At 40.0% G+C, this 14,075-nt stretch overlaps 1 protein-coding gene across 5 annotated transcripts in view; it reads right to left on the reverse strand.

Moving 5' to 3' along the window:
- The window catches only part of LOC127794987 (ABC transporter C family member 13), a 186,050-nt gene that overhangs the window by 142,002 nt on the left and 29,973 nt on the right, over nt 1-14,075 (reverse strand). For all 5 annotated transcript variants that reach the window (XM_052326357.1, XM_052326356.1, XM_052326358.1 and 2 more), the window contains 2 exons: nt 12,755-12,855; nt 1,323-1,392 (listed from right to left, as the gene is read on the reverse strand). In XM_052326357.1, coding sequence (XP_052182317.1) covers nt 1,323-1,392; nt 12,755-12,855 — 171 coding nt within the window. The remainder of the gene's footprint in view (nt 1-1,322; nt 1,393-12,754; nt 12,856-14,075) is intronic.

The following is a 14,075-nucleotide window of genomic DNA, read 5'->3' on the forward strand; positions in this document are numbered from 1 at the left end:
GTTTATCTCAAAGTTAGGCGATTTCTGCAGCATCCCTATACCTCCCTACCAGCTTCTACGTTGAGTCCAAAATATTTTGGACCCTATCTTATTATGGCCAAGGTTGGTCCAGTGGCATACTGGTTGCAGCTTCTGGAAGGGGTGACCAACCACCCAGTATTCCATGTTTCTTTGTTGAAGAAGGCTAAAGGACCTGCTGTTCCTGTTGGCTCAGACCTGCCCTCTAATGCAAAAGAAGTGGAAGAGGTGATTGAACCTTGTGCTATTGTGGAAAAGAGGGTGTTGTATCAAGGAGCTCTACCCCTAACCCAAGTGCTGGTGCAGTGGTCTCATCTTCATCCAGATCATACTACCGAATACCTCCCAGATCTCTTGAAGCAATTTCCCCGGGCCGTGGGCTTACTCTAAATTCTTGAGGACAAGAATTGTTTGAAGGGGTTGAGATTGTCACGACCCTGGGGGTATAGTTGTAATTGGTTGGCATTTACCTCATATGAGCCGTTGGGGGCTTACAAAAAGGGGTAGGCGGTTAGGTGGGTAAGAGGAATAACTAACTAAACTGTACAGCAGCTAGTTGTTTGGCTGTTATGTTAGTTGGGAGGTTGAATGGCTGATGAATTGTGCTAGAGGCTCTATAAAGAGACCTACGACAATATGGAAGGGATTATCGAAGAAGTAAATATAATCATCTCTCTCTCTCTCTCTCTCTCTCTCTCATTCTAGGTGTTTAATTACCGTAATTGCCCATCCCTAATCCAAGGGCTTGACACCTACCATCTCTATACCGCAAAATTAGCATACTAACATACCCTACACCGGTTCCCGTCTCATGAATTGTGCTAGAACAGGCCACATTCCTAGTAACTATGCTTACACCAATTACTAAGCACAAAACCCTCACTACAAAATTATCAATAGTAGAATAGAGTCCATAATGGTTGTCCCTATCTTCCTCATTTTCTTCTTGTATTTGTTATTGGCTCTCTTTTTATCTCCATCTACCCCCCTTTTATCTCTCCTTTTTGTTTTCTTTCTTTATTTTGGGTGAGTAAAACTATCAATGATGGCTGCACCCCCAATTGCAACAGTACTTGATCAATCATTTTGCCTATATAGCTACATGTCATTTTCCCCACACTTATCCACCCTTTTCCACACATACATACACATAAAAGAGGTATCCAAAGCATATCTATTGGGCCACTGTATGTTTGCAGAAAGTTTCATGAAAACTGAGCAGCATCAAAATACCACCACAAAAATGCAAGACATTGACATCTTTGAGAAAAATAAAAACAAGATGATTTCACAAAAATACTTACAGAGTCCTTGAAACCTTCTTCAATGTCAACTCCACATGAGAGAAGTGGCTCATCCACAGAATTGTGTTTCCTGCAAGTAAACACATGAAATCTTACAAACTATAACCATGATACTTAACATGCATACACAGAATAATGAGTATCTGATTTACAGAAAAAAAAAAAAAAAGACTAACGAGTATCTGAAATTTTGGCCAGAGTTTTAAGCATTGAGTTGCCTTTTTCTCTACAATGGTAAGATATCTTTCCCCAGATAATAATAATAAATAAAATAAAATCATACTAACTGAAAATTCAATGATCAGCCTCAATCAATCAAGAGATTTGGGCCATCAATCAAGAGATCAGAGCCAATCCCCACTAATCAAGGGAATTGTCTCATTTCCATTTCAGCACTCCCCCTCAAGCTGGGTTCAAAATATCTTCCATGGCAAACTTGCTCACTAGATTTTCAAACTATTTCTTATGTACCCCTTTGTGAGGACATTAGCAACTTGATCAACTGTTGGAATGTAAGACATATAGATTACCCCATTGTCAAGTTTCTCCTTGATAAAATGTTTATCTACCTCTACATGTTTTGTTCTATTATGGAGGACCAAATTGTGAGCAATGAAGATCGTAACTTTGTTGTCACAGTAAACCTTTGCCGATAAGGAAATAGGAACCTTCAAGTCCTCTAGTAAACTGTGTGCTCCTTTCTGGCTTTCATTGCCATCCCTCATCCGTTAGTGCCCTTAACTCCTTCTTGCTATTCTGCATTCATTGCAATATCCTACTCCATCTACCTCACCAAATATGTTTGAAATTTCCGAGATATCTCCATCTATGACCTCAGGAGAGACTAATTCATTTGATACTCCAATGGGAGGCCTTCCTACCAACAATCTACCCGAGATGCATCAATCTTACCGTTTGGATCGATGAAATTACCTACAGTGGGCTCAATTAGTGAAGACCTTCCTAAAAAGAAAAGCGAAGCTAAGTCACTTAATGGCTCTAGGCCCCAAGGCATTAGATCCCAGATTCCCAGCTTGGAATATAGAAGATTCCATGATCATATCATGGCTGTGGAATGCGATGCAACCGAAGATTAGTAAAAACTATATGTTTTTGTCCACTGATAAAGACATTTGGAAGATGGTTGGGCATACTTACTCTAAAGTCTTAAGATGCTTCAATTATTTTTTAAATTAGGATGAAATTGAGTAGCACTAAGCAAGGGGCCTTAATAGTCACTGAATATTACAACAAGATGAATGGGTATTGGCTGGAACTTGACCACAACTAAGACATTAAAATGGTATGTGGTGAAGATGCAACCACCCTTAATTCTATACTTGAAAGGGATAGAATTGTGGAGTTCTTGGCCGGATTCAATGTCGAGAATGATCAGGAGAGGGCTCAAGTCCTTGGAAGAGAAAAGCTTCCATCTCTCAATGAAGTCTTTTTTGTTGTTCAAAGTGAGGAGAATAGGAGAATAGCCATGCTAGGTGAGACTAGTTCTGAAGGGTCAACCATGTTAACTAATAAAGGAGAAGGATCAAAGTTCAGACCCCAACAAGGGAAGTTTGATGGGCCATCCAAGTCGCAAGGGAAAGAAGGTTTGTGGTGCTCCTACTGTAAAAAACCTAGACATACTCGGGAGACTTGCTTCAAGTTGCATGGGAAGGAGGCTATGCTGCAAAAACTAGGGGGTTTCAGAAACTTAGCCTCTAGGAATTAAGCCTATCTTTCCAACAAGCAAGAAGAGGTTATGGAGAAGGAAGAATATGTGGTTGGACACTCAATCAACTAAATGCTGATGAAATCAACAAACTTAAGGTGTTCCTAAAAACCATCCAGGATGGATCATGCTCTCTTACCCAACAAGGTAAGAGCCTTCATTCTAATACTCTTATTGCCTCAAAAACTACTAAGGATGACAAATGGATTCTAGACTCAGGGGCTACAGACCACATGTCCCATAATTCCACTATTTTTGACACTTATATACCTTTTGAAACTCTTAAACAGATCATCATTGCCGATGGGACATCTATTCATATAAAGGGTCAAGGCAGGGTCACTCTTAGCCCTACTCTTCCTGTCAAACAAGTTTTGCATGTTCCTAACTTGTCAACCAACTTGATTTATGTCCATCAACTTACTAAGGATCTCAATTGCCGTATTATTTTTTCCCCTTATACTTGTGAATTTCAAAAAATGGATACAAGGAGGATGATTGATGTTGCTAAGGAGTGGAGGGTTGTATGTTCTAAAGAGGAAGAATTTGCTGCCTAAAGGGATTCAACCTAAGCTAGCCTACACATCTCAATCTCCTACAACCCTTACACACATCTAGCTTCATCACTATCGACTGGGACACCCTCCTTTTCCATTACTAAAAATTATGTTTCCTGATTTATTCAAGCATTTAGATCCTAGTACTTTGCATTGTGATGTGTGTAAAATTTCAAAACATCATCGAGTCTCCTATTCTATTTGCAATAAACTGTCTTCTCAGCCTTTTGCATTAATTCATTATGATGTTTAGGGGCCATTTAGGATTTCCAATTGTTCTGAGACTAGATGGTTCATCTCTTTTATAGATGATTGCACTAGAATGACTTGGGTATTTCTTCTAAAGGACAAGGCTGCTATTAGTATTTGTGAAACTTAGGAAGAAAACCTAGCTTTTAATATGTATATACCACTTAATTAAATCCATAGATTATAAACCAATATATATATACAAATACAATGGGCCATGGGCCATGGGCTCTAACATAGGATTAACTCTAGACTATAACCATATAACTCAACACTCCCCCTCAAACTGAAGCATATATATCATATGCACTAAGCTTGCTACAAGTATACTCAATTCGAGGAGTCCTGAGAGACTTAGTGAAGACATCTGCTAACTGGTCATTGGAATTGACAAAATTTGTGGTAATACAGCCAGATAAAATCTTCTCTCAGATGAAGTGACAATCTATCTCGATATGTTTGGTCCTCTCATGAAAGACTGGATTGGAAGCAGTATGTAATGCAGCTTGATTGTCGCAAATTAATCTCATCTGTGATATCTCCCCAAACTTAGCTCCTGAAGCAATTGTTTTAACCAGATAAATTCACACGTTGCCAAGGCCATAGCATGATATTCTGCTTCGGCACTCGACCTAGCAACAACCTCCTGCTTCTTACTTTTCCAAGATACCAGGTTTCCTCCAACCAGAACACAATATCCTGAAGTAGACAGTCTATCAGATCTATCAGAAAGAGAACCTGCCCAATCAGCATCAGAATATCCGACTACTTGGGTATGACCTCTGTCCTCATACAATAGTCCTCTACCTGGAGCTCCCTTAATATACCTGAGAATCTGGACTATCGCATCCCAGTGGCTATCGCAAGGAGACTGTAAAAACTGACTAACAACACTGACTGAGAAAGAAATATCTAAGCGAGTGATAGTGAGATAATTAAGTTTTTCGACTAGTCTGCGGTATCTTCCAAGATTAGCAAAAGGCTCCCCCTGTCCTGGTAAGAGCTTTACATTAGGGTCCACAGGAGAATCTATAGGTTTACAATCAAGAATCCCAATTTCTTCCAGAATGTCTAACACATACTTTCATTGAGAGATAACAATACCAGAACTAGATTGAGCAACTTTTATGCCAAGAAAGTATTTAAGTAACTCCAAGTCCTTAGTCTGAAAATGATGGAAAAGATGTTTCTTCAACTGAATAATACCATCCTGATCATCACCTGTAATAACAATATCATCCACATAGACAACCAAGTATATACACCTCCCCTGTGATGTATGTTTATAAAAAATCGAATGATCAGACTCACTACGAGTCATACCAAAGTCTTGAATGATAGCACTGAAACGACCAAACCAGGCTCGAGAAGACTGCTTCAACCATATAGTGAGCGACGGAGTTTACAAACCTGCCCAGACTCCCCCTAAGCAACAAACCCAAGAGGTTGCTCCATATAAATCTCCTCTTGAAACTCACCATGTAAGAAGGCATTCTTAATGTCCAGTTGATACAACGGCCAAATGGTGCATAGCTACTATAGAGAGAAACAAACGCACAAAGGACATCTTAGCAACAGAGGAAAAAGTGTCACCATAGTCAAGGCCATAAACCTGAGTATACCCTTTGGCAACCAAACGGGCCTTAAGGCGATCAACCTGCCCATCAAGACCCACCTTGACAGTATAGATCCACCGACAGCCGACAAGAGATTTTCCTGGGGGTAAAGGAACCAAATCCCAAGTACCATTGGAATGCAAAGCAATCATCTCATCCACCATTGCTTGTCGCCACCCCGGATCAGAAAGTGCCTCACTAATAATCTTAAGTACTAAAACAGAGGATAATGAAGACACAAAAGCACAAAAAGGAGACGAGAGACGATGATAGCTAAGAAAATTATAAATGGGGTGAGGATTGCGAGAAGAACGGGTACCTTTCCGAAGGGCAATAGGAAGTTGATTCTCAGAAGGCAGGACGGCGGCAGGTGAAGAGACTGGAGCAGGATGTGAGGCAACAGGAGTCGCTAAAATAGTAGGAGATACGGGAGAAGGCGCAGGAACAACATCTCCACCGGGAGGAGACCGAGGTTGATGACGCCGATGATAAACCTGCAATGGGGTAGAAGAAGGAACAGGGAGAATAGGAGCAGGAGGACTCGCGGGAAGAGGGATTGCCTCAGAAATGGGTTAACACTCGGAATGAGGCGAAGAGTAGAAAGGAGACAACTCAAAGAAGGTAACACCCGCCAAAAGAAAATAGCGCAGGTGTCAGGAGAATAACATCGATAACCCTTCTGAAGGCGAGAGTAACCAAGAAAAATGCACTTGATGGACCGAGCAGACAATTTATCTTGACTAGGAGACAGGTTATGGACAAAACAGATGCAACCAAAGACACGAGGAGGAAGAATATATAATGGTTGATCAGGAAACAAGAGAAAGTGAGGAATCTGGTGTTGAAGAACCGAGGAGGGCATCCTGTTAATGAGATAGCAAGCAGCAAAGACAGCTTCAGCCCAAAAGCGAAAGGGGACATAATGATGTAGAAAAAAAGTGCGAGCAGTTTCAATCAAGTGTCTGTTTTTATGCTTAGCAACCCCATTCTGCTGTGGTGTATATGCACAAGATGACTGATGCAAGATCCCCTGAGAAGACATAAAGGTAGTAAAGGGAATAGAAAAATACTCAGGGGCATTGTCATTGTGCAATACTTGGACAGAGGTATGAAAATGCGTTTTCATTTTAGCACAAAAGGATTTCAAAAATTAAGAATAACTCAGAACGATTTTTCATTAAATATAACCATGTGCAATGAGAATAATCGTCGATAAACGTTATAAAATATTGAAAACCCAAAATAGACACGACACGACTAGGACCCCAGACATCAGAATGAACTAAAGCAAACGGGGACACAGCCCGATTATTGACACGCTTTGAAAAAGAAGTGCAAGACTATTTTCCAAGTTGACAAGACTCACAATGAAAAGACAACAAACTAGATAAACTGGGGACCATCTTCTGAAACTTAGCCAAACTAGGATGTCCCAAACGATTGTGGAGAAGAGCAGGAGACTCAGTCACCGAGCAAGCAATAGGCGATGCAGGAAGGTTGAGATGATAGAGACCCTGCAACTCACATCCGACGCTAATCATCTGTCCCGTACCACGATCCTAGATAGTAATAGAATGATCATCAAAGGTGATAGAACAATTTAAGGCACGCGTAAGTTTACTAACAGAGACAAGATTAAAGGGGCAAAGAGGAAGATAAAGTACAGAATCTAAAGGCAGAGAAGGTAAGGGTTTGGCAGTGCCAATAGCTTTAGCAACCGCTTTGAACCCATTGACTAATGTTACAGAAGGTAAAGAAATAGAATTAGTAAAATGAGAGAACAAATGGGAATTACCAGAGATACGGTTAGAAGCACCTGAGTCCAGGACCTATGGTCCCAAAGAGGATGACTGAGCGAGACAGGCAGTGGAATCACCAGAGTGGGCGACAGAAGCAACTATGGATGAGGTTTGCTGGGACGTCTTATACTTGAGATACTCATCATAGTCAGCCCCAGTGAGAAGGACAGATTGCGGTGGATGACTATCAAAGGACTCAGATTGAGAACCATCAACATGAGCAACATTAACACGAGGAGGGTGGCCATGCAACTTATAACACTGTTCATTAGTATGCCCACACTTGTGACAATAGTTACACTTGGGGAGTTTGCCCCGAGTACCACGATCTCCTCCCTGTTCGCCACTACTCTAAACCTGTGAAGCCATGACTGAATGATCACCTGCAGAAGAGGAAGGCACTATAGGAATAGATGAAACCCGAAAAAGACGAGAATACACTTCATCCATAGTAGGTACAATAAGACTAGCAAGAATCTGATCACGAATAGGAGCAACCTCAGGACCAATGGCAGTAAGAGTACACACCATGAAGAACTTATCCCGCTGAGCTAGATCCTCTGCAGCAATCTTACCAGCAGGTAACAAGGAGTTAAATTTAGCTTTAATAGAGGTCATCCGACCAAGAAAATCAAGAAGAGCCAAACCCTGCTGTCGTAAACTGAGCAGATTACACACCACTGAATACAGGCGTTGAATGTCATTAGTGTATAACGCCTTGGCCTGAGCCCACAATTCACAGCACGTGGTATAGTTAGTATAGATCGGATGAAGAGAGGAATCAATTGACTGCCACAAGAGACTGCATAACAAAGCATCAGCTCTCTGCCACTCAGGTTTATTGTGGTCACATTCTCAGCCTTGGTAGTTAGATGATCCTGCAAACCTTGACCCATACACCATAGTTCAACCGCCTTGGACCAAGAGATATAATTGAAACTGCCCATCAACTTCTTAGTAGCAATGGATGGAGAGGGAGACAAAATACCAGAAAATGAGCCAGATTTACTGGCCATGTTGGACGAAAGGGAGCCCTACAAGATCAACAGATCTGAAACAAAATGGTTAAATAAGCCAAAAAATAAAGGCTGAATGATCCAGCACAGAGAATAGGGGCACTGGAACGACGGCAAATGGCGGATGCTGGTGACCGGTGGCCGCGGATGGCGACGAAACCACCGGGGCTGGGATGGATTGAAGGAGGCGAGTCCAATGGTGAAGACGACGTTGCGATCGGAGCACTGGTGAGAGAGGATCGGAGCAAAAATGTCTCCGTGAACAGTGCAAGAGAGGCGGCAATGGTGACTGTCCTCCGAGGGTCAACAGATCGAAGGCCAGCGAACACAATGGCGGTGGTGGTGTGCGTGATTGATGGCCGAACGATGAAGACCCGCTGCTGACCAGTAGCGTGCGCGCGACGGAAACGCAGTGGGCGCCGACGGCGATGGCACAGTAGGCTGCGGCGGTCAGTGGCGACCTGACCGACGGTGGTTGTCGGTGATGTGGGCAGCAGCAGCTAGGGTTTGTATTTTGGCTCTGATACCATGTGAAACTTAGAAAGAAAACCTAGCTTTTAATATGCTTATACCACTTAATTAAATCCATAGACTATACACCAATATATATATACAAATACAATGGGCCATGGGCTCTAACATAGGATTAACCCTAGACTATACCCACATAACTCAACAGTACTGTTTTATCCCACTCTTATACAATGTTCTTGACTCAGTTTGGCTCTCCTATTCAAAAATTTAGGACAAATAATGCAAGCGATTATTTTAACCAACACTTGCATCAATTTTTTTCAGCAAAAAGGGGTTATCCATGAGTCTTCTTGCATCAACACTCCGCAATAAAATGGAGTGGTTGAGAGGAAGATGAGACACCTCCTAATGTCACTAGAACTCTCCTCCACCATCATCATGTCCCTAAGAATTTCTCACAGCAGCCTACCTAATCAATAGAGTGCCTTCTAAACTCCTTGGTCATCAAAGTCCTATCTAGTGTTTTTCATCCCATTTTCCTATCATCAGTCTACATAATTCTCTTCCTCTTAAAGTCTTTGGTTGTGTAGCCTTTGTTCACGTTCCTAAGCAAAGTAGGGACAAGCTAGATCCTAAGGCTCTTCGCTGTATCTAACTTGGTTATTCACTGTCACGGGACTAGTATGTAAATAAGGAGAATAATAAGGAAGAAGGGTAAAGGGTACTAGTGTAATATGAATTAGATTGGCAGTTACAACACATGGGCCTAATTCAAATGTAACCAAATATTGGCACCAAGGCTTGGTACTTATATAACCAACCCTCGCAGCCAGGAGAGATATTTTTTGAAATTCAATTGATTCAATCTCTGAAATACCCCAAGAGCCCAGAGAAGGGTAATATATATCGAGGATAAGTAAGGAAGGAAACAACACCAACTGGATACCTTTTAGGCTGAATGTCGGCAAAGAACTCTCAGGTTAAGCGTGCTTGAGCTAGGGAAGCTCAAGGATGGGTGACCCCCTGGCTGGATATTGCCTATGCAGTGCGCTTGGTAAGCCAATTTATGCATAGTCCTATTGAGGATCATATGCAGGTTGTGAGAAGAATATTGTGCTACTTAAAAACAACCCCAAGCAAAGGAATTTTGTTCAAATCAGGTGATACTTTGGACATATAAGGCTATATAGATTCTAATTATGCTGGATCTCTAATGGATAGAAGGTTTACTACTAGATATTGTGTGTTTCTAAGTGGGAACTTGGTCTCTTGGCGAAGTAAGAAGCAGAGTATAGGGGCAAGGTCAAGTGTTGAAGCTGAATTCAAAGCTATGACTCTCGGTCTATGTGAATTGCTATGGCTAAGGATCGTTCTACAAGATCTAAAGATTGTTGTTAATGAACCAATTAGGTTATTTTGTGATAACCAATCAGCCATAAGCATTGCTCATAATCCTGTGCAGTATGACAGGACTAAGCACATTGAGATTGACCGACATTTTATAAAGCAGAAGCTTGGGAAAGGTATAATTCAAATACCCTATGTTCCATCCGAAAAACAGGTGGCTGATCTTCTAAAAAAAGGATTGGCTACTAGAAGATTTGAAGACCTAGTATGCAAGCTGGGAATGATTGATATTCATTCACCAGCTTGAGGGGGAGTGTTGCCATGTGAAATTCAAGAGAACGAAAGAAGTAGTCGTCCACAACTACTTCTAGAATGTTAGGGTTTTTAGAAGTTTCTAAATTATGTTTTGGGTAGTTTCCTAAGTTTGTTTTCAATAGTTTCCTAATTTCAAATTAGGATACTTTCCTAATGTGTCTGGCTGTAATCTTTCCCAAGTTGTAAATATTCAACCCTATAACTAGGGTTGTATGTTAATGAATTACTATAAGGTTTTCTATTCATTCTTATAGTTTGCTCTTCAAAAACCAAGGACATCTTCACATAGAGGCATATACTGACATAGACTGGACAAGCAGTGTTACAAATAGAAGATCTACATCGGGTTACTACACCTTCATGGGTGGTAATCTTGTCACTTGGAGGAGCAAGAAACATAACGAGCTAGTACTAAAACTGAATTTCATTCAATAGCCCACGAGATTTGTGAGGTTATGTGGATAGAAAGATTACTAGAGGACTTGGAGATTTCCACTTTCTTACTAGCAAAGGTCTATTGTGACAACAAAGTTGCAATTTCCATTACCCACAATCTGGTTCTCCAGGATAGAAAAAAGCATGTAGAGGTGGACAAACATTTTATCAAGGAGAAACTTGACAATGGGGTAATCTGTATGCTTTACATTTCAACAGTTGATCAAGTTGCTAATGTTCTCACAAAGGGATTACACAAGAGACAATTTGAAAATCTAATGAGCAAGCTTGCTGTGGAAAATATCTTCAAGCCAGCTTCAGAAGGAGTGTGGAAATGGAAAGGAGTCAATTCCCTTGATTAGCGGAATCAACTCCAATCACTTGATTGATGCCCCAAATCCCTTTCTTTGATTGATTTTGTTTTTTAGGTGTAGGAATATTCTATATATTCTGTAAATCTTTCCTAATATGTTGTATCATTCCTCTATAAGAGGAAAGGAACCATTGTTTTCCCAATACACGGTCAAAAAGATTTCCTTCTCCATGTCTCTTCTTTCCCATTTACACATTTGATTTAATAATTAAGTTGATAGACTTTAGGAGTCCAAAGCAATGGACCAATTTGAAATTCAAGGTTAGTGCAAATACCATATGACTCCTCATTATATAAGGAGGCCCTAGATGTTAACTTTACCTCCCTTGGTCTTGAGTGAGTTGCCAAATACGAGCAACAACTTAGGGCCAAAAATAGCTTACCATGGGATTGCTATAATTCCTATGTGGGCACCATGCCTAATGAATAATAGCACAGATGGCTTAGGGGTGTTATTTGGTATTGCCTTATAACTAGAGATTCCATCATGTTATGTCGTTATGCCATCAAGAAAACACATTCTAGGGGCATAATGGGTTATCAATGTGAGATCTTGCATGTCATGTGCCATGTTAAAACCTTTGCTTAATTCCAAACTTTTTCAAAAGTCGATAGCTTGGCTAGCACTAGTGTGCTATGTAACATGCTTGCTTGCTTATAAATGTTCCTTATATAATCCAATGTTACGAATGTTAGATACTTTGCTATTCAGAATGGCATTGTCAAAAAGGTACCTAATCTTGACATATCATGATGTTTGTCAAGATTCACTTGGCTTTCTATTTTCCTTGTGCTGTGCCTTGGAGTCCTGAGGATCGTTCTCACAGCCCTGCTATAAGAAACCGCAAGAGATTCCCAATCTAGTGCCTAGAAATTCAATTATAACTGAACATGATGTGTAAATTTCCAGTAATTGTTCCTAGGATCTATTATAATGCAAAGGTTTCTTTATTAAACTAAGTTAACATTACTTATCCTCGTATCCTTGGCAATTGGCACTAAAAATCGAATGGACAACACAGCACACACTCAACAGTTAGTTGCTATCCACTGACAGTTTACCTGACTTGGTCAGCATTCTATCCACTCTTTGTTTCCTGTATACTCTGTATAGACTATCGATTGTGTTACATGATCTGTCGACAACTTGAAACCCAGCTCTTTGCATCTCGATTTTCAACTCAACTGTCAACCACTCTTTAGTCTACAAAGTTTTTTTCATGTGTCCAGGAAAACAGTTAGTTATTATAGCCTAACTTGACTTGTCAGCCTACGACACACTGGCCAATTTTTCAGGTCCCACAGTTCCTTCTTGTATTACCATTTATTCTTCTGATCTTGAATTGTTATTTCTTATGTGTGGTTTCTACTGACAGTATATCAGCACATTATAATGTGAAATGCCAAGATTACCACCTGATCACAGTTACATGCCCACTTCAATCCTTGCAGTTTTAGCATCAGATGCTGTAAGCACTTCCTTAATAGCAAGAGATAATAAGACTAGATAACCAAATGATACTACCTGCTTCTGGGAGAAGTCCTCTTTATTCTGATTACGTTAATACAGATTCCAAACATGACATCCACCAAAATAAAACAACTCTCTTTGAGACATTTTACAACCTGGAAAATATAACAAATTCAAATGACTATATCAACAAGACAACTCAAATCACAAATAGTTGTATCTAAGGCAGAAAAATCAAAGGAATTAACCACAGATAAGAAAGAATAGGAGTTTAAGAATTTTCCAGACAGTCATTTCCAATCAAGACCTAGAAGACCATCTTCCCAAATGAGAATGAGATTTAAGTGAGTTTTAGTTTCACATAACTTAGAAATCAATCACTATAAACAACCTGAATTTCCAACCCCTGCATTGCATTACCATAACAACGAGGAAATATGCAATTGATTGTAAATCATAGCATTGTTAAACTTCTTAAGGCTTGTTCTAAACTTGATTCAAGCATTTTAGAAGGATTCATAACATTCAGTATGATATCCTCAACTCAACTAAACAAAATTTTCCCATTGATTTGTGAGGCACTTATCATGTAATTGTTAAATTTGAATAGCAATGGCACTAATACCCAAGAGGGGGATGAATTAGGTTGTTTTAAAAAAAAAATTGATTGAACTTGAAAATCCTTTTAATGAAAAATGAGATTTTAGTGCAAGTGAGAATTATTGAAATGCTTGGAACAATAAATGAAAGGAAAAGCACAAACAAATAAGAGACACAATAATGTATAGTGGTTTGGCTTAAACCAAGTCTAATCCACTACCTTACCTCCTCACTAAGGATTTTTCAATCAATCCACTAAAAATCTCTTATCTCTCCGGATAGGCCCTCTAGCAACAAGTTAGGAATTTACAACATCTTGCTTAGACAAGCAAGCCTTCTAGCACCAAGCTAGGTATCACAACCTCTTGTTTAAACAAACAAGCCCTCTAACAACAAGTTAGGAAAACCAAGAATAATAAAAGGAGAGGATCTAAGAGTAGACACTCTTAGTTACAAGATCTCTCAATATAAATACAAGGTTTGAACATGATAATACAAATGATAATCAAAGCCTTTAGAGAGAAAAATGAAGCATAAATGAAATAATTAAGCTCTTGAAAGAATGAACGCTTGAAAGCTTGAAATCAATCCTCTTGGTTAATTTGAATCACCCATTTGACTTATATTTATAGTGCCTTGAGAGCCCATTCACGAATCTTGTCGTTAGTAGTGGGAAAACCACTTTAGGTGAGTGGGAAAACTAGCCGTTGGGGTTTTCTGTGACACAAACGGTCGATAGATGCAAGGCATCGGTCGATAGATAAGTAAAAATTCA

The sequence above is a fragment of the Diospyros lotus genome, chromosome 2 (assembly GCF_014633365.1).
Source record: "Diospyros lotus cultivar Yz01 chromosome 2, ASM1463336v1, whole genome shotgun sequence".
Lineage (NCBI taxonomy): Eukaryota > Viridiplantae > Streptophyta > Magnoliopsida > Ericales > Ebenaceae > Diospyros > Diospyros lotus.